Source organism: Lagopus leucura, unplaced genomic scaffold (assembly GCF_019238085.1).
Source record: "Lagopus leucura isolate 7727_CA_CO unplaced genomic scaffold, USGS_WTPT01 Super-Scaffold_100001, whole genome shotgun sequence".
Classification (NCBI taxonomy): domain Eukaryota; kingdom Metazoa; phylum Chordata; class Aves; order Galliformes; family Phasianidae; genus Lagopus; species Lagopus leucura.
The window spans coordinates 67,844,919-67,872,640 of NW_024962262.1; the positions used below are offsets into that span (position 1 = coordinate 67,844,919).

The window sequence follows — 27,722 nt, forward strand, 5'->3', positions numbered from 1 at the left end:
AATACAGCAGTAACTCTGGGCTGAACTCCAGCTGTACTTCCCTTTAATTAATTTACTCCAACATTACCTGACAGCAGCACATGCCCACGTCTTAAAATAGGACAGTGAAAAGCAAGATTAGCAAAGACTGAAAAGAGAAAGAGTGAAATCCCTCAGAATGTAGTGGGGCATGCACTAGGTTGCCCCTAGTTGGGCTGCACTAGGCCTAAGTATCCAGGTGCTGATGGCAGGGTCCTGCAGCAATGGCCTCTATGGGCAGAGACCAGGGCCTGCCCATGGCTGGCCACAGCCATCTATAGATGGCTCCACAACAGACCAAAATTAAGCTCATGACTTGTAGCATCTCTGAACCAAAGGACTTCACCTCTCCTCTCTGGAAAAATATTCAAGAGAAGGCAGTAAAGACTCCAAAATTCCAACCAAAAAACAAAACAAAACTGAACAAGTCTAGAGCAAGAGAAGCAAGGAGATTATTAAAAAGGTACAGGAGGAGAGAGCAAGGGCTGGAGCTGATTGTATGTGTTGTTACTGATGATCCAAAAACAGTAAACCTAAACTGAATGAATCACCTTAGAAAACCAGGCAGTGCCCTTGAGAAAAGCCAGTCACATGGATAACTTCACATCCATAAACAGAACGCGGCCAAACTGAGAAATTCCTTGTTAATGCTACCTTCTGCCTGCAGTTTCTCCAGTTATTTTCTTTGCTTGTTATTTAAGAAAAAAAAAAATGAAAACCAGACAATGCTTACGAGCTGTTCAGGAAAGAACTGTGGAGCAACCATTGCTATTTACAAGAGCTTCTACACTTCCTACTCCAACCCCAGTTTGCATTCCTGTGTTAAACAGAGCCACTGATAATCACTAGAAGTAAACCTCTCATTTATTTTGTAAGTATCCTAGACTGGTTTAGTGTCTCAGACTCTAGACATATAACATACAGAAATATTTTTCTCTGAAGTCAGTATTAAAATCCCCGGCAGAATATTCAAACAACATTCACATATGCTTTTCCCTTAACCAGGTAATTCTTTAAACGTCACAACATTTTAAACAAGGAAGCAAGCCAATTAAAAAGAAGTTAAAGACGATGAGACTTAGGGTACAAGATATCTTCTCACATTTTTCCCCATCTTGAATGAAAACTGTTCTGTTCAGGTCAGAAAAGTACCAAAGCCATTGCAAACGAAGTGGTAGGAACGTACAGCAAGGAATCTGGGTTGAAAAAACAGGACTTTCCCTCCCCCCTCAGCAGCAAGGAGCCGTGAAATCAGCTCAGCCAGCCTTTCTGAGGTGGTGAGGGAGGAGACACAAAGCAGTGAGACTCACCCACACACAGCATAGATGGTAACTGGCACCTAATAATCCTAGATGTTAGCATGCTGTATTTCCAGGGCTTAACAGTTTCTTCCCCTGTTTTTCTTTCTAAAAGATAAGCTTCTGAGAGAAAGAAATGGTAGGTGCTCTATTAATACATAGCACTATAAGAATAGCGCAAAACTACAGCAGCAGAGATGAAAAGCTTCTCTCCAAATACGTCAACCCCACTTGTCCAATCCTGTGCCAGAAACAGAAGCTCCAGTTTGTCACAGATTTTCAAAAACAACTAAGAGGACAAAAGAGAATACAGTGATGGCAACCTGCAGAGATCTGGAAACATGGATGTGAAATACATACATATTTTAATACAGTTCCATACGGCGGTAACATTGGACTCAAATGCATGCTTGATTTGGCAAAAGACAATATATTTGTGGCAATTTAAGCAACACAGTACTTCATAAGCCATCTTCACTATTTATGACATTACAAACTAAAGCAATATTTACACCAGCTTCTGCAACTGTTAATTGTCAATATACAACAAGCAATATTAAAGATGACAGATACTAAGAAATCTACAAAAATTGGTTCTCTCACAGTAGATCAAACAATGTATCTTTTAACAACTTTAATTTGTCAGTCTTCCTAGCAAAAAGAAGAAATAAAGAGGCTTAGATTTCATATTGCTGAATTTGTCAGTAGCTTTATGGGGAATGTGGAATATATCTTAAATTCCTCAGTTGTGCAAAGAATTAAAAATAAATCCTTCATTATACAATTTAACAAATTTTAAAGTGTTGTGAATGAACAAAACATCACCTTTTTGCATCAATCTCATTTGCAATCAGGATTTTTCTTCTAGAACAACTTCAAAAAAGAAAAACTTTGACTACTGAATATTTTAGGCAAACTACATACATAGTAATCTTCTCCCCAACCAAGGAGCATGCCTTGAATCATATTTGTGTACAAAGTGATATTAAAATTCCATCTCCAAGAAAAATCTCTGCCATAGATTTTTAAGTAAACCAACTATACATCACAGTACTTTTATTTACTCTACCAATTTACTTACTGTCACTGTGTGTATTTCTAGGTTGGATTCATATTAGGAAATCAAGCACACAGTATACAACCTATATAAGTAAGCTATCCAGGTGTCCCTGATAAGTGCCTTCATTAAAATAAATGGCTTGCAGCTGGAAAAAGACACACCAGTAAGTCCTGTTTCAGAGTGCTAAAACTGTAATACACTGAACTGTAAAAATGGAAATCTCCTCCAGCCTTCGGCATAAAAAAAATTGCTGCGCCATAACCCTACGAAAATGCATCTTGCAATGCTTAGTTAGATAAAATTCAATATTCTTATCCTTTTATCTTGCAGGTACTTAAGTGAACAAAGTGTTTTAAAACCATATACTTTCTATTCCACTACTGCAAAGGAAGAATGACAGTTTTCCAGTTAAGTTTCTAGTGTCACTTACTATACATGTAGCAATATTTAAATCTAGAATTATGTTGAAATTCAATGCAGCATACAAGATAAAACTGAACTCATATAACGTGCATTAATTAAATTTTATTTTTAATCTTAAATTTAGCTGTATATGTAATGCTTGTATCTCACTTCCTATTAAAATTATTAATATACTGGAAGACAGCTGACATGATAGTGTTTTACTCTGACAGTATGATTACAGTGGCAGATAAAAAACAGTCTTTAAGAAACAGAATTAAGTTCATCATTCTCTTCAGAATCTTCAAGTCTTTGATTTGTTTGAAATTGAAATTCAACTCTTCATTGAGAAGCTAAAAATCATTGATTCTCTCCTCTGTTAGAAAGTATCCTTCATAAACTGTCTTACAGGGTAGATTCTAAGCGACAAATATTTCTATCCGCTTTTGTATCAAGATAACTTGATTGTTCCTCTTAAACATTGCTTTCCTTCTATTGAAAAGATTTTCTATGCTAAAAAGAATAAGACATTTTTCCCACAGAGCACCCCTTATCCTGGAAAATATAGCTATTAATTGGCAATTTACAAGTGGACTAAAGCCACCAAATGACACAAGATGGATACCTGTACATTTGTGCAATTCAACATGTGCTAATTTTATCTAAATTATTTCTCACAATTGGCATACTGAAAATTCCCCAAGCTTCAGAAATTGTGAGCTTTCTTCTCAGAGTTTTCCTGTTCTTCCACACAATGACATACTATGGAGATTTCAACTTCTACATACTTTATGCATTAATTATAAATATTTTATGATACAGATGGCTAGACTGGAAGTTTCCACAAAAATCAGTGTTCACTTTTTCTAACTGCAGCATGGATCAAAACAGCCTGTCACTGGTCTTTACTGTTACCATTATTTTCCTTTAATTTTTCAGATGGAAGACCAAATAGCTGGTAGAAAGATTCTGCTATATGTTTTAGTTTTAGCAAACTTCTCTTACTGTAAGTCACAAGTGCACATTCAGCCAATTGATGTACAAAATTAAAAGCTCCTATTTACAAATATTGATACAACTTTCAACCATAGCACAACACGTATGGATATTATCATGAATAGAAGTACACATCTTATCTTACACGTCAAAAAGACGCCTCTATTTTATAAGCTATTACTTAGAAGGTCCATCAGCGTTTGCTAATGCTTCTTTGCTTCTGCAAATTTCCACTGCCTATTGGTCAAAACACTGTTTATACATAATCTAGGAAAAGTACCAGTACATGCAGAATAGCCCTAAATAGAATGAAGATCATTTTCTGGAAAATTAACAAAGATGATGAGGATCCCATCCAAACTTTCACATGAACTATGAAAGGTACAAAAGAATAGGAGACTGTAGATCACAAGCCCTGACGTTGCTCTTCTGGAAAAAAGACTTCAGACAAGATTTTCACTGGATATAAACTAGAGCAGGCAAAAATCACAAAACTTAAAGACTGAATTTTTGCCAGAGCTTCCTGCTTTACTGGCAGAACACAGGTTTATCATTCTAACATTAATGCATTTCTAGAATAGTGATGGTGAATAGGGACAATTATTTACCACATTGCAGTGACATTTCTTCTCTGAAAGAGTGGTCAGGCACTGGAATGGGCTGCCCAGGGAGGTGGTGGAATCACAGTCCCTGGAGGTGTTCAAGGAACGCTTGGACACTGTTGAGCGATGTGGTTTAGCAAGAACTATTGGTGATGGTTGGACTGGGTAATCTTGTAGGTCTTTTCCAACCTTAGTGATTCTGTGACACGTTTTCAGTTTCAGAAAATAACAATAACTAACTTAAGAGTCAAAGAAGGGTCATACTGGATCAACGAATTAACAACAGAAATTGCATCTCATCTGCAATTACTCTTATACTGACTGTGTAAAACCTGAACAGAACACATGCTTGCATGCAAACAGAAAATATTTGAAAATACAGCTGACACTTATTAGCTTCCCTATGCTTGTAACCAGCCTGTATTATGGCAGTTAGAAGCCTATTTCTGGACAACTATTGGCAAGCATCACAATTAGTTAGATGAGTACAGGCTGTGTACAAAGACAGAAGTGTTTTGGAAAGCATTTTCATTTTTCAGAACAGAAACTGGATATACCTCATGTATTTTGTACAGAGATTAAAGACGGCAGTGTTTAAGAATGAAGATTTGAGAGCATATTTTTAAAGCATATTTCCGGAATTTTTTTACATTAATTCAAATTCTGAATTTGTTATGCAAAGAGGGTTAATAAACGCACCTTTATCATTTGCCTTATCATACCTGAAAAAGCTCCAGGCGTTACTTACTACTATATGAATGCCAAAGTAGTCATATCTATCTTTCTTCTATTCCAGTCTAGATTTTTCTTGCATTTTGAGCAAGAAGACAAACGTAACTAAACTATAATTAAACTAGGGTCTCAAACAAGAAGAATGTCGTTAGTTTACACAATAAAACTTTGTTTACACACCCACAGAAGCACAGATACAACGGTGTGTGGGGTGAAGGAAGCCCACATAATGCCCCGCTCAGCTTCTCCTAGGCTCATCACAGGAGAATCACCTGCTCACAAGACCAGAAGAGCACAGGGGCACAAGAGCAGGCAGAAACCTCTAATAAGGTCACAGAGGACAGGATAACAGAGTTCCTCACAGAACAGTCCCAGGAGAGTTTCAGCCTTGTTGGCCCAACATGAAACCCATTACGGGAATTCACCCAGAGCAGCCCTCCAGATCATCATTTAGAATAAGGAGGCTGCTGCCAACGTGTGTTAAGACACATTATGAGATGCAGGGGAAGAGCACTCTGATATTACATGACATGTTTTGATTTATTCAGAGAAAGATCAAAGGTAGTCAAATTGAGATTTAGGGAGAAAGAAATGTGATAAAAGAGGAACATAAGAATAAAAGAGCCCATTCACATGTAAGAAAGCCCTGTGCACAATCATTGCAGTCTGCCCTGTCTCGCCATTAATCTACATCTTCAACTGTTTTCCCCTATGTACACCTATGTGCATGCAGCTCTGTGGTGCAAGCGTCTGGAGCAAACAATTGCGTGAGTGAGCACAAGATCACCAGCAGAGACCAAGTAAGACAAGCTGATGTGTAGGTGAAGGGCTCTGACAGCAACAGGGTTGGTGCGTCTCCAAGGGACAGCTCTGGGTGTGAAAGCACCAGCACCTGTGTCTGAGTCCAGCTGCTAGGAGGGAACAACCCTATACAGGTGTATTTTGCTCAACTACGCAGAGGAACATGAGACCAGTGCTTGTGGGAGAGCTTTTTCTCTCGTGTAACATGCATGCCTGCTAGGAACACAATTTCAGTGTGGGATAGAGCTACAAATGTGGAGCTGCAGCAGTATCTCTCAGGATGTTAGACTCAGCATGATATATTTTCTTTTAACAGATATGCTATGAAATTTAAGCTTATGGTTTATTTTGGAGGGGAGATTACTTTGATGAGTTTGATTACTTACCAATGAAGAGTCTTCTAGACTTAAAAACTACAGTTTGCTGTACATTTATAATTCATGCTTAAACTACTCATCAAGCAGTCTATATAAACTAAAGCACTGAAAAAATAATTTAACACCTGAAGGGAATAAGAAAAAAGTTGAACAGTCAATTCTTTATCTAATGCAATGTCCTCTTTACAGAAAGGACACATTGCTGGTTTATGTTCATGGCCATGTGGAATCCCAGGTCCTTTTCTGCCACACTGCTTTTCAGCTGATGCCAGTCTTGTTTCACCCCAATGGCAGGACTTTGCACATCCCCTCGCTTGGATTTCAAAAGGTTTCTGTCTTCCCCTTTCTCCAGCCTGTCTAGCTCTCTCTGGATGGCAGCACTACCCTCTGGTATATCAGTCACTCCTACTTTACCGCCATCTGCAGACTTGCTGAGGGCACATCCTGTCTCATCATCCATGCCATTAATAAGGATATTAAACAGAACTGGACCTTATGTTAACTCTGGGAGTACACTGCTAGTTATTTCTCCAACTTGACTTTAGAACATCTAATTAAAAGCAAGATATCCAAGTCATGCAGAGAAAAATAAAAAGAAAATTCATGGGATACAAGGAGCAGTAGAATATATGAACAGTCAAAAGGAAACTAATGTCAGCTGTAACAAATTCAGATATAGGAAAAATGCCTTTTTTTTTTTAAAACACATTTCTAGGTTTTGTGTGTATCAACTACGAGTTGTGTTTGAAAAGAAATTTACACTGTTTTTTATGATATCTCAGTGATTAAAATAGCTTACAAACTATCAGGTCTTCTCCCATACGAATCCTCTAAATAGAACAGCATAAGACATTTTCATTTATTTCTAAAAATATTAAAACTTCACATTTTGTGTGTTTTCATTTCTATGAAAGCATCATGAGTTGTAGTAAAATCCTTCAGCATGTAAAATAGCCAGCACTAACCCAGTGGATCATGCAGCCACTTGAACAGTGACTAAATGTCAACTGACTTCATTAATATGGTTAAATTACATCACTACAGAGGTTGAAGATACACAGTCTTCAAGACCACGAATACTAATAGCTAAATTCAATAGAATTAATCTAAATTACATTTGTTAGCTGTCAGGAGTTGTCACATGGAATTTTTTTTTTTCCTATTAATAATCCATTGCAAAGATGCACATACACTTAAGATTTGTGTCCATATGCATCCTACATGTTAAAAGTCTTACAGAAAACTCACGGAAATAACGTTACACTGGATAAAAGTTTGCCATGCAAGCTTTATCCCATACCACAAATGCTCATGTTAGCACTGATTGATAAACACAGATTAGTCTATAGTACTTGATTTTTCAAAGCTTGATTTGCTTTTGTTATTGTGGTAAGGCAGGTTCACTAATGTAAGAAATAAGTATTTAGACCAACAATCAGTCTTTCTTGTAAAATATGTACCATGTTCAACTTCCTCACAAGCTCAAAATCTCCATACTTGCTGCCTAATATAGACTGCTACTGAATGGAGCCATCCATGTCAAAATAGCCCTTCCTTCAGACTTCTCTGTAATGAAAACAAAGGAGTTCCAAGCCTTTCTGAGGGGTTGTTCCCTGGACTTGCAGGATCAAAATCAAATATAACCTGAAGATAAGGAAGTTTTAGAGCATAGCAGACTGAGTGAAGTTGACTTTACAAGTCATCTTCTTCAGGTATTTTCCTTGGCTTATGATTGACAGTTGTCCCATTCTCCCACTCCTGTGTATCAGAGAAAGACTGTGCATGGCAAAGTTGTAAAGAGATAAACCTCAAAATGATCTTGCAGAGAACAACTCTGAATTACAGCATGTTCCATGTTACCATTCAACTGCAGCATACACTTCAATGTAATTTACAAATACTAATTCCTCCTGCTCAGTTATATAATTTTTATTTTATCTAAGTATCACTACACTGCAAGTCATGGCTCTCCCCCGGCGTGATGAAGGAATGCCGTACCTAAAATAAGCTTAATGTATTCAAAAGAAAAAATAATATGCTTTTGAAATACAAGCCCCAAACCTGGACTGAATACGGGTCCACAAGAAAAGAAAAGGAAATACACCTGATGGAAGGAGTCTTATCTGTTTATCTGATACAATACTTGTTCCAGGTTCACTTATATAACTTACGTATCCTAATATTATAAAACTAATGCATAATAATTCAAAAACCTTAGGAACAACCCACCTGCCCCCCCAAAAATTCACCTAGAATCAAACTAACAAAAATCCACCAAAAAAACCACCCCAAATGACACACTAAACACTGAAACTGTTTATCATCAATTAAATCAATGACTCGCCAGCTTGAATAATTATATCAGTATAAAATGCATGGAATGGAAAAAACAAATAAGCATAATCCCAAGGAGAAAACGTGAACATGAACAGCTTCCTGCATCTCTTCAGTGAAACTACAATTACTGTTGGCTTATTCTTTCTTCATAATCAGCTCTTAAGCTTTTTTGTACTACTTCTCCCTTTTGGTGCCATTTCTTAATGGCACCAAAAGGCTGAATTTGTTAGGAAAAGATATACTCCTGTAAAGGTGGAAATGTGTCCTAAGTCTCAACAGTTGTTAAAATACGGTTGAGATGAAGACTAGAATAGAGACAGAATTTATTGTTTTTAGAAATATGTACCAGAATACTCTAGAATGCACCAAAGTATTATGGAACATGTAGCTTATGTTCTGTTTGAGAAGGGCTAGGAAAAGATGCTAGCAGTAACATTATCTCAATTTAAATGAACTTCTCAGGTAAATTTGAAACAGAACATGAGAATCAAACTAGACATTAAGCTTGATATCGAATTTGTTATAATTAGTATAAAACTGGCAAACCAAAAAGCAGCTTGCTTACAATTTACTCCATTTCTTATTCTTACCTTCTGTGCTTAATCCAGGACTTGAAGTGAATTTTGCTACATCGACAATCTTTACAGCAAACTGTTGCCCTGTTTCCCTGTTGATGCATCGCCGCACAACACTGAATGGACCCCTGAAACAAATGCACAAAAAAAAGCAATAAATAATCCACTTTCTTCAATGCAGTGAGCTAGAATGTCATTACTTTTGCACAAAATTTAAATTCCACCATAATATAGAATACAGTATTTAAACAGAATCTTGTACCTCTCATCCATGCTGCCCATTAACCATAAAACAATTTTAAATACAAGCTAAAGAACACTAAATGAGCTTTAAGTTTACTACAGTAAAGGAAACTCAAATATATTTTCTTATCCAACCAAGAAAGGCAAAACTCTTGGAAGCAGTGTGTAATGTATGGCATTATTATTACATTTTAAAGGGAATTCACTTTGATGCACAGCTCACATAGGGAAAGATGTAAACAATTATAATGTGAATTGCAGGCTTTCTAAACCATTTCTTACTTGAGTATTATGCTTGCTTTATACTCTAATGGATCACATTTTGCAGTCTGTATTCATCTTGCTGATTTCCAAAAAGAAAATTCTACAGGGATGAATTCAGAATTTGACTCAGTATCCAGCTTTCAGTCCTAAGCCTGAGTTTAGAAATCACAATTATTTGAAACAACTGAAAGCAGGTTCTTTACCAACAATGATAAAACAATATTGCTAAGCCACACTGCCCTGATTTCTCTGCTTTACACACGCTACTTATTTTAAAGCTTATTTGGCACTGCTAAATATGAACATCTTCTATTACAATACTTCACAATTCCACAAAAGCTTATGATTTTCTCTCATCCTTAGAGCTATAAAAATCACACGAAGGTTTATCAAAATTTGTTCAAATGTTATTATTGCACTCAATTAACAAACAGCTGCTCAAAACTGACATGACATGTGCCAAAACACAGGTTAGAGCAATGGTACCCCTAAGAAGGGATTGTACTTAAGTACAGACTTACTTATAAATGGCTTTTGGTAGTCCTTCACATACCAGATGATGCTAGGAATGAACTTTTTTTTTTTTACCCTTTATAAAGCCTGTACTCCTATAGCTAAAATACATTTTGCACACTTTTTAAAAAACATATTTGCAAGTATTTCCTGACATAGGATGATTTCTGACACAGAATACTCATACTAGATCAGAATGTAAACATCCATAATTAAGGATGATATTTCTTCCCACAATTACATGTGTGTGAATTATGTTGATGCACTTAGACACGACGTCTATGAAAAAAAACTAGTTTCTTGCTCCTTTTCTGGCTCCTAATGTATAATGAAATCCCCAAACCCGATAACTGTTTTCTTCTTCTCTGTACGCATAACCCACTGCTATTCTGTATTTTAGTAACCAATGGTTGCCACAAGTATTTTTAAAGGATACCCAATTAAGACTCTGAACACACAGAAATCCATTTACATCTCTAAGGCTCAACTAATTTCATCTGCTATCTTAGGAATAAAGTTATTGACTTGAATCCCCCCACGAGTCAAGAAGTAATTTATACAGATCAGTGTTACCTTATTGTGTTTACTCTTTAAGAATCTCAAAGTAAAGCTTCTTATAAATAGTAAAAAAACAAAACAAAAAACAAGACATTTAAATTATGATAAATTGAAAACATTTCAAAGTCTAAACTACAGCTTTGGAATAATATCATCCATACTTTCCAGTCACAATTACAATAAATTGCTAGACATTAAATGTATTTAGATTTTTTTTCCTCATCCTCATTAGTTTTACATACAAAAATTTTCTGAAGCTACTAAATGTAGCATTTATTCTAATCTGACACAGTATGGTAGATTACTGGAGTGGAGAAAAGCCTCATGAGAGCACCATACCCTTACTTGCAGGTAGACCCCGACCTTCTGTTCACTGATGCAACTACAGAAACACTATGAATATAATTTTTCCTTCCTATTGACTAGGGTATTTCTAGTTTTCCTGGTTTCCTCAAGTCTGAGCTGGAGAACTTGCCTATCCACTTGAATATGCATTCTATAAATCAAGTCTTGGACAAAAAAAGTAAACATTTTATACAATTCTCTAACAGAGAGGACAAAAGTAGTCATTCCAGTCTCAATTTTTTTTACAGCCATATTTAAACTTAGCTATACTTCTTAAACAGTCCTCTCTACCTAGTACGATAAATATCAGAGTCACAAGTAAATCAAAGCCGCTACAAAGCACAGAAGACAAGAACTCAATGGTGCTCACAGCAATTTAGAATATCTCTTAGAAATCAAAAGATTTTTAAATGTAATCTGAAGATCGACGTATTTACAAGCTTCAGATTTCCACCTTTTTCAAAACTGGCTCTCTCATATTCAAGTCACAAACAGCCTCGAATAGCATACACATTATGACTACGTGTTAGATGAACACATCCCATGACAGAAGCAGAACAATAAAGGCTTGAAGTTTCACATTTTAAATAATTTGTTATCCCTTGGATATTTAATGCATTAATGATAGGTACCATTATGATTTAAGCAGACACCATTGCTTCCACATGACAATATAAAGGAATTTAAAAATAAATTATGGTTGCAGTTAGCTTTATGACATCTTAGTATGAAAAAATTCTATGGTGGATGAAGTTGTGAAGCTGCTATCCATCATATTTGAAAAGTCATAGCAGTCTGGTGAAGCTCTCACTGACTGGAAAAGGGAAAACATAGCCCCCATTTTCAAGAAAGGAACTACAGGCCAGTTAGTCTCACCTCTGTGCCTGGCAAGATCAAGGAGTAGATCCTCCTGAAGGCTCTTAGCACATGGAAAATAAAGATGAGATGATTGGCGGTAACCAGTATGGCTTCACTGAGGGCAAGTCGTACCTAATAAACTCGGTGGACTTTCACGATAGAGTTACAGCATCAGTGGATAAAGGAAGAGCAACTGACATCATCCACTTAGAATTGTGCAAAACATTTGATGCTGTCCTGCATGACATCCTAATTGCCAAATTGGAGAAAAATGGATTTGATAAATGGACCAATTGCTGGATAAAGAATTGGCTGGATGGTTGCACTCAAAGATTTGCGGTCAACAGCTCAGTGTCCAAGTGGAGATCAGTGACGAGTGGCCTTCCTCAGGGATTGGTGCTGAGACTGGTGTTATTTAACATCTTTGTAGGTGATATGGACAGTGCAATTGAGTGTACCCTCAGCAAGTTTGAAGACGACATTAAGTTGAGTGGTGCAGTTGACATGCTAAAGGGAAGGGATGCCATGCAGAGGGACCTCGACAGACTTGAGAGGTGGACCCAAGCCAACCACATGAAGTTCAACAAGACCAAGGACAAGGTCCTGCAAGTAGGTCAGGGCAATACCAAGCACATATATAGGTTGGGCAGAGAATGGCCAGAGAGTAGCCCTGAGAAGATAGACTGGGGAGTGTGAAAGATTCAGCATGAGCCAGAAACTTGCTCTTGTAGCCCAGAATGCCAACCGCATCCTGAGTTGCATCAAGAGAAGCATGACCAGTTGGTCAGGCGAGGTGATTCTGTCCTTCTACTCTGCTCTCATGAGAACCACCTGGAATACTGCATCCAGTTCTGGAGCGCAAACCACAAGACATCAAGCTGCTGGAATGGGTGCAGAGGAAGGCCATGAAAATGTTCAAAGCGCCCAATGAAGACAGGCCAAGAGAGCTGGGGCGCTTCAACCTGAGGAAGAGCAGGCTCTGGGGGGACCTTACAGTGGCCTTCCAGTACCTGAAGGGGACCTATAGCAAAGCTAAGGAGGGACTTTTTAGAAGGGCATGTAGTAACAGCACAAGGAGAAATGGATTTAAACTGGAAGAGGGTAGCTTTAGATTAGATATTAGGAAGAAATTTTTTAGAGCGATGATGGTGAGACACTGGAACAGGTTGCCCAGAGAGGTTGTGGATGCCCCCCACCCTAGAGGCATTCAGGGCCAAGCTGGATGGAGCTTTGAGCAGTCTGGGCTAGAGGGAGGTGTCCCTGCCTATATAGCTGGGGATTGGAACTAGATGATCTTAAAGGTCCCTTCCAACCCAAATCATTTAATGATTCTATGATCTTCTTTGTAGTTGCAATGAAACAGTTACACAAATAAAGGTACAGTGCCCACAGCGAAACTGTATAATTTGAGCAAGAAAACGAAAATCCATTCTTCCTAATACAATAGCTTCCAACTTTGAAGCTAAGTAACAAATGTCTTTCAGGCTAAATTTTCTCAGCATTAAAAATCATGCTCTTTCCCTTCAGTCAAGAAAAGGACTAAAACACTTGGTATCTCAAATCATAAAAGTAACTATTCATCAGTTATGTCTGCTATGGGAAGACATATCACATTCTGGCTAAAGGATAATTTCTATAGGTCAGTTTATTACTGCAGTTCAAATTATACAGATTTCAAACACAGAAATTACGCAAAAAAGGGGAAGGAAAAGAAGCAAAATTTAACTCCAGATGTAGACCATCAAAACTGTTAAAGGTAGATCAGATCATATATCATAACAAATGTTTGTTTATTAAAAGAGAGGAACTGGGTTAAGTGGAATAACACAGCTTAATCCTCTAATCCTTAATCATCCAAAATCAAAGTATGATGTAAGGTGCTTTATACTTCATTCTTCTGTTACCCTTACAATGTGTACCTACTGACATACACAAATGACAAAGAGCCATCTTTCCATTTCCTCCTATAACTTCCAAAACCTTTCATTGCAGGTAGCACGCACAGAACAGACTACACCAGTTCAAAGTCTGAGAATCATTAAAATACACAAGTAATAAGGAATAGATGGTTTTCTTGGACTGATATTTTGTCAACATTGGCAGCAACACCTGCAATATTTTGACTCTCCACTGCAATGTATACCAAAAACCAAAATATATTTTCTTAAATTAAAGCTGGCAGAGACATCTGTTCTCTACTGCAGAAGGAAATCAAAGTATCACAATATATTTCTAAGGAGATTACTGATTACATGTAGGCCATAAGAAAGCAAATAGCAATGCTGAAAAAATACCCTATACCAGGTTTGTTTCCTAAATTTCAGGTTAGCATGACATGTTCTGATGTAACCTTAAATCCAGTGCAACTATATCTGGTGATATACAGGTACTTTTTGTAACAACAGGGCACATACATGAAGACAAACAACTATTAACTACTCTTTCCTTCAAGAGTATAACATTTGAATTACACTGAAGTCCTAAAAATTTTAAACCAAAGCCTTTCTTTCTATCTCCTTCATTTTAAATACTTTTATATTTGGCACACACCATTAAGCCTTCAAGGATAAAGATCATAAGCCACTGTTTTTCAAACTATGATTTTGATAAACAAATCTTATTGATTTGCCTGTTCTGCTTCCTTTCCCTTTTCCTCCAAATACACATTAGTGTGTGAGAATGAGAATATATGAGAAAATATAGCATGTTGATTCCTAACAAAGGTAAAGTAATTGCAGCTGGTAACTACAGCCTGGTCCCTACTCATGACCAGGATCCCACGCTATGAAGACACTTTGAAAACATCTATGATTTAAAACCCCAAACTCTGAAATTAAGTCATTTACATATCAGATCATCCATGATTTACTTAACATGTCTCTGAAGCAAACCGTAGTTTTTTAGGGACTTACTTCAAAGAAATGCATTTTGGCTCCCGAATTCAGTTTCAATAGCAATAAATAATAGAACATTTTCTCTGTAAAACCAATAGCAAACAAAACCTCTCCCAATGGATATTCCTTTAAAAAATGAACTGTCATGTAAGAATCTAAAGCTTTTTTCTTCTTAAGAAAGCTTAACTACTAAGAACCTAAAACCTGCAATACAAGTCTTCAAGTTATATTTGACCTTCATTTAACATTCTAAATGGAAGATTGGTTTTTCATGAAGCGATCTATGTCAGCTTGTTGCATTAAGCGTAAGCATACAGAGATAAAATCATGTAAGGAAAGACATATGCACAGCTTTTTTTTCTCTCTCTTTTTCTTGTTTAAAAGGCTAAGCACTTGCTTACCTAAGCAGAAGACAACACTGATTTGAACTAATGTGGTGAAAACTTTAAAAACAGCTGTATCCAAGTTAGCAAGCATGGGAAATATGCAAATTAAAACAACAGTATCTCTTCCTCACTTCATTCATCCTTATCCACTTACATTACGTATTTTTCCTTTAATTCACTTTGAATATAAATATTTTCAAGAGTAATTAAATCTGCAGTTAGCCACTGTACCGCTGTATGAACTTGTCTACACATGGAACTACAGCCTGAAATGGGGATCGATGCTTTCTGTAAATGAGCACATTGGCTTAGAGGGCAACCGCTTTTAGAAAGTCATCACCAGCCATGTTGCATAGACATCTTTTGTTTCATTCTGAAAAGTTTAAATATTTCACTATTTTGACAGCAGCGTGGAGAACAATCAGGTTGAAGATCCAGTAGTTTGTTAGAAAAATAGATTTCCTAGCACAAGTTACAAAACCCAGTTCCCAAATGGCAACATTTCTATCATGAGTTTGCATGACCAGAAGGTATCTTAGAAAACAAGTCTGTGTTCAACTCAAGACTTGCAATAAAACATGCAAAAGAAGAAAGCACAAGACAGCAGTTCATTGAATCTTGGCTCAGTAAGAATACGGCGTCTAGGTGTTCCCTAATATTAATTCAACAGAATTATAAAGAAAAAAGAATAGACAAGAGTACCAAAGATGTGGCTATAAAGTATGTAGAAACAAACAAAAACAAGTCTTCATCACCTCACAATCATTTTAATGAGACAGAATCTTTTAAACTCCTTCAGAAGTATTGAATCTTGATGCTTACATAACATTTGAGTACGATGCAGACTCTCTGCAGTGATTCTGTAAATCACAAACAGGAGAAAGTCTGCTGAAAGAAGCCGTAGGGTTGGAAACAGAGGTCTTTATAAACAGAGGAACTGAAGTCAATTAAAAATTTGGAAATTGTAAGCATTTTTGAAATAATGGTACTTAAGAATTTCAAGAATATTAGCTAAATGATAAACCATGATTTAAAAAAAATTATTATTAAAGCTTAAAAATATTCAAACTCTGTCTATTTCAAAGGCTTAAGCAAATTTATAAGGAATAATAACATCAATGAAAACAAGCGTCAAGAAAACTTTAGCAGCTTGAAGCACTGCTACACAGCATAGAAATACCTCAGCTAGGGCAGAGGCTGTGGAGTGGGGAACACACTGAAGGAATCAGGCTCAGTGTAGCACAACACAGGAGCTGAGTAGATATGCAGAGCTAACTTATAGCTCTTTCTTTCTACTGCAGAGCTCAGTGCAACTCCTCGCCAAAAGTGGCTGTTAGTGTGGAACCCAGGCACGGTTCTCCTGATGATCTACTACCTAAACAGCAGTGTTTGCTTCACCGCAGGGCCATTAGAACACACATTTTCAGCCCTCTTGAAGTCTTACCTGACATGGAAATGGAGAAAATAAAAATCAAATTTAGAAACACTACCACACAATTACACTCAGCACCAAAATGCTGGCACAGCCACCCCACAGAAGAAACTAATAGACAGACAGTAGCAGCTTCCAGTATCTCCTCTCTCTTTTTATTAACCATTTATTTCCTTCTATAGGAAACTACAAAACCAGTACCTCCACTGCTTGTGCAGGTGAAGCAATCCCAAGAACACCTGAGGGCATACTTAGAATTTATGTAAAACTGTGAAAAAATATTTTCCTTCAATTGTAAGTTTCCTTTGTGTAATTCAGAAGCTTATTTACATGTTTTTGTTACTACAAAAGCAAACCACTGGCAGAAAGGGATCTGTTTTGCTATCATGTCTTTTTTCTATTGCCAACCTGCAAGGGGGATAACCTATCCTTAACAGACCTGTAGTCTGTATCACAAGAAACAATGCTTGCGGCCTAAATTTTCTTCCTTAACAGGCAAAAAAAATATAAAAATTAATATATCAGTCATTCTACATTTCAATATCTGAGGTACATGTATAGTTTGTATTGAACTTATTTTTTTATACTGACTGACTGGGATGCTGAGGGGAATGAAAAGGAGGAACACAGAAGTCAGATGCTTGGTAGAACAACTACCAGTGTGAAGTGAAAGTTTCAGCACTAGACACAAATAACACTGTTTGTGCGCAAGCAATTCAGAAAATACTTCATGCTCACAGAGAATACAGCAACCTTTATTTTCAGAATTCCACAGTTACCAGTAAATGTGGAATTATCCTTGTAAATTCTTCCTTATTTTACTTACAGAATCACAGAACAACTTAGGCCGGAGGGGACCTCTGAAGGAACATGCTCAGTAAGTTTTGTCTGAATACTTACTTACTGCTATCAGAAGCTAAGCTACAATTTTCCTGTCTTTTCTCTCTTTACTTTTTAAGCAGCAGAACCTACCTCACTCTCTGAAAACACCCAGTTACAAATAATTTCTCAACCCAGCATATATAAGAATAAATTCCATTTTCAATAATTATTATACATCAAAATCACTTTCATGGTCTTAGAAGAGTTGCTCTAAAAGCTGCAGCTGTAGTCACAATTTTTACAGCAAGTGCATTTTGTTAAGGCCTAGAAGTTCTTTGGAACGTGATCAGACACCAGCTGCCGGGAAGCTTTGAGATGGGCATGCCTGAGCAGGAGAAGCTACATGATATCTACAGAAGATGGAAGGGGTTTCAAAGCAAAACTGCAGAATGTAATTTCAAGTCCATGTACGAATGGTACAGAAGTACGATGAGTGTTTCAAACAGAAGCAATAGTGAAAACAGCTCTTGTAAGAGCTCGTGATCAGGTCTATATATCCTATTCGTTAACTCATTCAAGGTCATTAGCAAGAGAAAGGTCAAGACTTCCAAGTAATTCCTAAGTAGCCTTCTTAATGAGTTCATGTTCTTGGCTCTATAGATTCTATTAGATTTCTCCCTTGATCATCTGTTTCCAGAGATTCACTAGTAATTTATTTTTCCTGCAAGATTAAGACGCTGAACAATACTTGCGCTTTCCTCAATCAGTACAAAAGCTTCAAAAGCTGTGCTGGCAGCCTTAGTTTTCAATAAGACTGATGAAGTGTCCTGCTGATGGCTTACATGAATGAACAAAGTCCAAATTATTTCTAGGGCATGTATGCAGAAGCACACACAAACCAGGTATGAGATATTCTCTTCACTGAGATATGAGTGTTTCAGAAAATAGTGCTGTTTGTTTTTTTTTTTAAAAAAACTGTTGATGAGAAAGAAGAATGAAAATTGGTTTGTTAAACTGAGGTAAAATATCTTGTCACTGTGCTGGTAAAGAATTCAAGAAACTTGATTCTCATTGCTCTCCGTGGTTCACTTTAATGTAAGTGAGAACATACCACATGGAAGATGTGACGTAGGACAGGTGAAGACTAGTACTTTAAGCACGAAGTCTGTTTCTTGAACAGCAGAGATGGAAGGTGGGGGGGAATAAAGAGAACTTTGCTCACTGTAACTAACTTCCCACTAGAAATACTGACTGCAATACAAAATTCTTCAAATTGTATTGTTATGCTCTAAGATTCTAGAACCCTTCACAGGAAAATAAGAAACACCAGCAGACAGATCATGAGTATCCTGTTAAAAGCGTTACAAAAATCTAAATGTTATTCTTCTAATATGACCCTTTAATAGGTGACCAAATCTTTTTTCCCCTTTCTTTTTTCCCCATGAAGAAAGATCTCATTCACAAGATCAGGACGCAATGAAAAAAATCTGGGAAAACACTTAGAAATCTTAACTAAATATGAAATAATTGAACAATAAGAAGAAATACAACAACAACAGCAACAACAAGCAGCAGTGTTAAGAGGAACACTTCATTTACAGTAACAAAAGAGCACATTAAAAATACTAGATTTGATTCCTAATGAACAGATGAAGGTTGTTATTACTTCTAGGTGTATGTTATCCTGAAAGAGCTGTGCTGTGGTTACATGCAATCAGATCAAAGAAAAAAAAAAAAAACAAACAACAACCACTGAAATATTCCACATACACCACTTTTTTTTTTTTTCCCCTTCCTGTGTTACTTTCCGTCCACAGTAGTTCCTTGATTTACCTTTAAGTCATGGTTACATGAAGAGCTGGAGACAAAGTCAGAAATAGGAACAAATGGACACAGGGTGCTGAAGCCATGCTGCCACTAAAAGTGAATCTAGTATCATGTAATGTAACAATTTCTTCCCAAACTCTTCCAAGCCACCTGTACCAATACAGCACACGTGCAATTGTGCAATGAACCGAAGGAATTATCTAAGTCTTACACAAATTAAGCCAACTATACACACACATACATATACAGTGTACACACATAGTTGGCTCAATTATGCATGGTTTTTCTTGCAATACAAATGCTTTTGAGAAAACAGCATGGAGAATGATAAGAATCGGACTGTATCAACAACCACTGTTGCCAGAAATTCTTCCATAAAATAATGCCCTCAGGTGAGCTCACGTGCATTAACTGCTCCAAGAGGAAAAAGGCTTACCTCTCTTGTGCACTCAGGGTCTACTTTAAATTTCCACGCTTAGATTTTTGAGGGCCACTATACGTACATTAGTTATAACAAAAGTGAGCTTACATACTACCTCCTCTTCTCTTTCACTCATCGAGCCTGCCACACCTAACAAGATGCACTTTTTTATGATACATCCTCTCATTTCAGAATCTCTTCCCTGCTGCATCTGTTCGTGTTCTAATTGTTCTTAACAGAAGTAACCAGAACTATAATATTCCAAATGAGATCTTGGCAAAAGCTTGCATGTGGCATATGATGTTTCCTTCTCTGCTGTAAATGCTGTGCTCAGTATATCCTGCACCTGCTTTCCCCACACCTAAATCATACAGCCACTTAGTAAATATAAATTGTTCTCTTTAGTTGTTTGTAAACAATCAGCACACATGTGCCTAACAGAGGAACGTACCATAAACTTGCACAGGCCACTATAGAAGTAGTGGAGAAACTGGACAGTTTTGAAGGAAATGTTCTCCTTTATATACTGCTGTTACATATATGTAATAACAAATGACTTTTACAGTGTATCACCTTTGTACAGCATTATATTGAAAAGTCCACAATTCAAAATTCTTCAGTCGCCTCTCTTCCCCATTATCCGATTAAGAACAAAACTCCCATCCCATTTATGAACCACTAAACAACAGTCAAGTGGGAAAAAAAAATCAGTACATGTAAATTTGAGGAAGACTCTCCACAAGCTTTTTTTTTTTTTTTTTTTTTTTTTGCTTTTCTTTGACAACAGTAGATGAGCAACTATTGCTAGGATTTGACAAAGTTTGTAATTAAAAAGGTTTTTTTGGATCATTTTCTTGGAACTCACAAAAGCGTTTTTTAGCTGTAATTTCACAATATTCCATTATCAGGGATATTCCTTCACAAGACAAAAAAAAAAAAGCCAACCACACAAATCTTCAAAGTAATGTCTGAAGACTTCAGAGGTAATGGCCAAACAAAACATGTTTTTAAACACACAGATACTAGAAACCTACAGAAGAATACCTGAATCTAACCAGAACTTTGAAAGTAAGTTCAATCAAAACTACTTAAAAAAATTCTCTGTATAGTCAAGCCATCCCTTAGAAATTACGGCCTCAAAGTTATTTCTGTATGCATACCAACTCATAAGACACTTTGGAACCAATAAATAGAAGTTACTGAGGTCAATGAGAGAAATAGGGTTTCTAAAAGAGTAAGTTCTTTCATGTGACACTATTCAGCGACAGGAAATTATCCTAAGAATTTTGATCCACACAGAAATTTCCGTTCCCCCCCTCCCCCACTTTAGTTTTGGCCCTTGAATTGCCAAACGTTCATCTGTTAGGACAAACGTGTACAAAAAAGTACCCTGAAAAGAAAGTCTGTCTTTCCTGTCTCAGAAGAATGCAGATTAGCTTTAAATTTCATAAGTTGTCATCAAGATCATATATGAACTGAAGGAAAACATACATATTTGAGGTTTTCTTTTAAACATGTTGGAAGATTTCCAGTGTTTCAGAAATCTAATTTATGACTCAAATCACCAATCGTTAGAGTGATACATAACATTTTAAATTATGGAAGGATTAATGGGATTTATTAAGAATATTCACCTGAGTATTGGGAAAAAACTTCCTGGTTATGAGGTTTATAGAACGTTGTTGAATTCTCACTTCAGGGGAGAAATGAATGAACTCTTACCTCTTGAAATCCAAAGCTTTCAACAATGTACTGGAATGAAAAATCTGACACAGAGTAGATGAGAAAATGTACTTCTCCCCCTCCATCTGGATTTGTTGGATTTCTGGACAATAGCTCTTAGTAAATGTGTTTCTGTACATTTAACACATATAAACTACTGCTTGAAGATCCTTTTTTCTCTCAGAGTATTTCAGCAACCAAGATGCAGCTGTGAAAGTACAAGGACTGCTCCAAAAGTAATGCCTCCAATTTTATTACGTTAGTCTTCAATGCCAAAGGCAGATGTTGGCAGAAGAGGTTGAACCTTCCTGCCAATATCCCATTACATTTAGTTGCTGTGTGACAGATGGCAGCAGAGGAGCAGTCTGACACAGAGGCATCTGATGTATAAGTGCAGCTGAAACACAGGTGTGTCAATGAATTCCTGCATGGGGACATTGCACACACAGACTTTCAGTGACACTTGCTGAACATTTATGGTGACCAAACCAAATAAATGTGAGCACAAGGCAATGGGTGACACAATTCAGCACAGGAGACATGGCAGTGACATGAAAGACAGGCCATGCAGATTTTAACAAGTGTGGCATGTAGGCTCTTGTTCATTGCTGGCAAATATGCATAGTTTATGGTGGTGACACTTGCAGCTAAGAATCTTAAAGTGTGTTATTGTTCTCTTTGTATCTGTTGTTGTTTCCATGGAAATAAACAGGAGGCATTATTTTCAGAGCAACCTATGTAGATGAGTCTATTCCAACTGTAGTAGTTCAACCAACCTCTCTCTAAACTTGAATCAAATTGCTTTTTTGTAGTTTGTTTAGAGCAGTCATCTTTTACTAAGTTCGAAAAATAAAGATGTATAAAGATGGACAAAGCCAAAACAGTTACAAGAAAAACTTTCAAAACAAAGTGAGGCTATTCATCTTACTAAGATACGTGGAAGGCATATTGCTATATGGCTAGAAAGATACTGCTGCTTTTTGTAAGTGTAAAAAATGTCTGAGGTATTTAAACATGAGATACCAGTTTCCTGTACAACAATTTTTCATGAATTCTAAACTCAGTTATCTTCACACGCTAATTTCTATATTACTCCTTAGCAGAATCTTGTCATTTCAAGACTAAACAAAATATTTCATTATCTGCAGCACAATTATTTCTGCATTAACTACAATCACCAACAAGACAACTATTAATATGCCCACAACAAAATGTAATACATCATCCTTTCATAATTTTTTTTTAAAAAAGTTACAGGATTATTTTTCTACTTAATAAACACTTAATAGAACTGTTCACAACCTTCTAGAGGAAGCCAAATGTGAACACATGATTTAAAATCACATTTAATTTACTTCTTTTTTTCATTACAAACAAAGGAAAAGTCGTCTGCATCAATTTCCAAGCCTGTTCAGAGACTCAGCTGTACTAACGTTTAGACCCAGCACTGATATGATCTTCATGGGGATGTTAACAACCCATCGTGAGAGGACAACATTTTTAGTATTGCTTTTAAAAAACAAAGTATTCACGGAACTGTGAAATTAGCAGGAATCAAAGCACTGACTGCAATTCTACATAATCACTGAAGGTACACACATCATGAGAATTCCCACACTCCTACAAGTGATTATCTGACCTTTGGGACACTGCCAAGGATAAGAAATTGAACTCACTATCCATGCCAGGAAGGGAGTCTTGCATTTCAACAGTTTTCAGCTGTCCTTAACTTATTTTCTCAAGGATTGAACAGTGAAACAGGGTAGATGAGAAATACCTTGAGTCCATGAGTACATCTCAGTTTATTACCTATCATCACATCAACAAGCAAAAAGTCTAAGGGTTCAATAAGTTATGCCCTTCTAAATTCACACTGACCTAAAAGTCAATTCAACTGCAGTGGTCCATGCTTTGGACTGCAGGATAAAAGTAATTTCTTACATTGCTATCTGAAAGCATCAAACCACTTGTGCACTGGTAGTCCTAAGAAAATTGACAATAACAGAAAAAAAAAAAAAAAAATACAAATCCACTGACACTGCCAGAAGCCATGAGGAAAGAAGAGACTGTTCAGTAAGAAAGTTGCTGCTGCCTCTCTGAAGGATTCCCAAATCAAAGTTTAGCTTGCCTGGCTGGCACAAGCTATTGCTGTCACCAGAAGAGACCCTGCAGTAGAAACGCAGCATTCAGCTTTGTTCTAGGTAACATACATATGGAAGAAGAACATACATGCACACCTGCTTCAGTCTTTTCAAAAAGCAATCGAAAACAGAGAATGTAGCCAGTACTAGGGTTTGAATGACACACACTCTCAGAGTTGTAACAAATCTACAGTATTCAAACAGTGCGGTTACACATTTGAACAAAACCAGTATTTAAAACTGCCAATTGTTTTTGGACATGACCATGTACTACAGAATCCTACCAGAGCACTATACTGTTCAGTGCAACAGGAAAAGAAAACCAAATGACCATACTTTTTCTTCATTTTTTTCCTTCATGCTTCTCTAGTCAAAATAGTTTAGAGAGAAAAATAAGGAAAGTGCTGTATATCACAGACAATATGTAAGGTATGCTCAACCACAGAAAGTGTCTTCATTTTGGCAGGGTTTTCAAATAAAAGCCCTACCTGTAAAGATGTAAAAGTATGAAAATAGCAGATGCTCAATACTTTGTGTGAAACATGTATAAGTGAAAATAAAAATAACAAAAAAATTCCAAATCTTTAATGAAAGCTTATGATTATATTTACTCCCCTCAAAAACCTGTCTACAAGTTTTAAGTCATACTGAGTAAGGGGTTGTACAATTAATGGTTCGCATGCTGTTTCTAAGGAATCTCAACAACTAGGTGCCTGAAGTGTCTGTACAACAACTCACAACACATGGTAAATAAACACGAAGAGTTAGAGGTCTGCCACAATTCAGAGCCTCACTTGGTTCATAAAAGTGCAGCGATGGGTAACAAGCTCATTAGGAAGGTCAGGCCAGGACCAAGGGACTTGACCTCTTTGTATGGAGTTCTGCCTTGGGATAGATGAAAGATAGGCGAGTCCTTATAGCTCAGGATTAACATGCAACCAACATGGGCAGCATTGTGGTGGGTGCCTGTTACAGACAGCCTAGTCAGGAAAAAGTAGAGGAGGCCTTCTTCAGATAACTGGAAGCAGCATCATATTTGCAGACCCTGGTCCTAACCGTGTATATTAAATACCTCAATATCCGTGTATATTAAATACCTCAATATCTGCTGGTAAGACTAAACAGCAGGTTGTGTGCTGTCCGGAAGTAGTATGGTGATGATAACTTCCCAACACAGGTAATCAAGGAACCAGTGAGGATAGATAGTCTATTGAAGCCTTATGATTACAAACAAAGACGACCTCATTAACATTGAGAACAGCTTTTGCTGCAGGAAGCACAAGATAGTGAAACTCGGTATCCTGAAAGGACAGAGCAAGACCAAAAGTGGAATCACAATCCTAGCACAGTAACCTACAGCAGGAGATAAACTTTTTGTAGCTTACTAGCACATCTGGTTAAGTATAAATGTAAAAGAATGATGACAAATACAAAGAAGTAAAAACTAATGTTGGGAAGTGGCTTTGACATCTTACAATGCAATAACTAGACCAGAATTTTAATCAGGTTGCTTTCATTTTAGTCAAGATGCAACATACACTTGTTTATATAACTGTCAGAAAGAGTTTTGCTTATTTCTCAGCTGAATATTTTATCTTCCATCTTATGTTCATGTCTCTGCCATATACAGATAATCTTATTAAAAATTACAGATTCATGAAAGCTCAGAAACATTACTGCAGATGGAAACTTTATTAATTGATAATACTAAACTAAGTTCTACATTAAAATGAACAATGCAAGAGAACATATTTAGAGCAGTGATTACTGCATAATATGAAGAATTGCTATTCCCAATATCCAGGCAAACACAATACACGAGTTGAAATACTTATTCAAAACAACACTTTCAAGGATATCAAGCTGAATCTAGCCCTTCCCGTTCAGCTGAGATAGGTAAATACATTATCAATTTTACATAGATCTATCTATCTAGATACACACATACACACAGTTAAAAACGTGCTACACCAAAGCAATTTCAAATATGTTTAAGTCAAATCTTCTGTGAAGACTTTTGAAACCTGATTTTCCTCTCTGAAAATTAAATGCATCTGAAACCGAATTACTGAACCATTGTTAGATAGTTCTCCGGATATCCTTCTCCAGTTAATTCTACTGGACTTCTTTTTCTGCATAGCCCAAGTATGCAAAATTAACTCAAGAACACAACAGAAAGTTACCAAATTATCTTCAGAATGAAATAAGTTTAAGCTTAATAAAACGATCATTTCATATAAAAGTTATAATTTATGATACGAAAGATACAAGCTGTATACACTCTTTCATAAAATGCAGATGCCTGAGGTATATATTGTTGTGACACTGAAGTTACATATTTTATTATTGTAGCACCAGAACAAAAACGTTTGGTGTACTGGGTTGACAATGAGGTGAAACCATTTGTTGTGATTTAACCCTTCAGCAGCTCAGCACCACACAGCCATTCACTCATTCGTCCCAGGTGGAATGATAGAGAGAACTGGAAACTAGATTAGATGAGAACTATTTACTATGACAGAGGAGGAAAATGAAAACAGAAAAATATGTATCTTGACAGCGCAAGGTCTCATCACCCATCAACCAATCCTCAGCAACCCCTGAGCAGCAGGCTGCCTCCACCCAACCCCCAAAGCTTTACAGAACTTCCCCATGGTGCCATGTGGTATGGAATAACCCCTGCTCTAATCCAGGCATCTGTTCCCATCCCCCAGCTCCATGCCATGACTGGCCGCAGCTCTGCCCCATCAAGCCCGGCCCTGGGCACACTCCCATTTCTCAGCAACAACCAAACATCGGTGTGCTATTAACTCATGTCCCAGTTGAAACCAAGACAACAAGCCCCACTGATTTAAAAACTGACACTACATACGAAAACAATCAGAAGTATACACATCTGCAATGAAATTGCTGATCACACAATTTAATCCACTTTGTACCCAAGTTATACCTGAGCAAAATTTATGAGTCACAGATCGTAGTTTGCTAAAAGATAGAGAAGTGCTCTTGACTACACAGCATCTCAAAATTTGGCTTCACAAAGAGGAGAAAAAATTAACACAACTGATTTTGATAGCTCCTCTCACTGTATCAACTGGTAAAACCTTTTCCCTTAGTTTTCCTACTGAAAAACCCATAAGCCAGAAATTTAAGGATTAGTAACAGTAGAAGAATAAGCAAATTTGTTTACTTGTTTCTACAAGAAAGTTTTAAGAAAAAAAAAGTTTAAAAAAAAAAACCCTGCAAGCTCAACATGTTACTGATATTTACAATTCCCTGGAAATTACTACTGGGTCATTTTCATGATTATCGATGGTACAAGAAAAATTCTACAAACTACAAGCTAAACAGCAATAGAATGAGCCCATCCTTTTTTTTTTTCCCCCTGAAGTATATATTCATGGATCATATTTAAGAAGAATGTATTGTATTTGGATTTTTGATTAGAATGTAAAGTCCTCTCCTTTGTGTTCCCCTGTCTACCTTATCCACCTACTGAGGAAGGTATAACAGCAGATTAGAGTCTTACCAAAGACAATCCTACACAAGCATTTTCATATTTTGCTGTGCATCAGATATTTATCTATGAATACCATGTACTGAATCTAAGTTTAAAAAAAAAAAAAAAAAACAACACAAATTCCCCTAGAGAGACTGGAAATGAAACTGCAGAATACATATAGAACACAGACTATTTTCAACAGCTGACAGCTATTTAAGTCTAGAAGAAAGACTCAAAAAGTAATAATTACCTTAGTACAGAATTCTCGTTTCTGAAAGTCTTTCAGCAAAGATACATCAAATATTTGAAAATACTGAAAACCAGTTTTCACATTGATATGCCTGCCTATCCACACCAGAACACTACAAGTATGCAATGATACCTTGGTTTTCACGTTCCCTCTTTCCAGGCAAACTTTTGGAAGAAATCTGCAAGGGGACACTGCTCTTCTATCTCTTGATCCTTCACAAGGAGGAAGAGTGAAATACAGGGCTATTTAAGTTTGTTATCTAACAACATGATACAGCAGAATTCACACAATTTGTTGTATACCTCTTAAAAAAGAATATTTTAAAACAACACCACTTGACTGAATT

The 27,722-nt window shown here is 36.8% G+C and overlaps 1 protein-coding gene across 4 annotated transcripts in view; it reads right to left on the bottom strand.

The window, feature by feature from the left end:
• Nucleotides 1-27,722, bottom strand: part of CASK (calcium/calmodulin dependent serine protein kinase) — a 196,164-nt gene that overhangs the window by 127,989 nt on the left and 40,453 nt on the right. For all 4 annotated transcript variants that reach the window (XM_042866613.1, XM_042866616.1, XM_042866615.1 and 1 more), the window contains exon 2: nt 9,214-9,326. In XM_042866613.1, the coding sequence (XP_042722547.1) occupies nt 9,214-9,326 (113 nt within the window). The remainder of the gene's footprint in view (nt 1-9,213; nt 9,327-27,722) is intronic.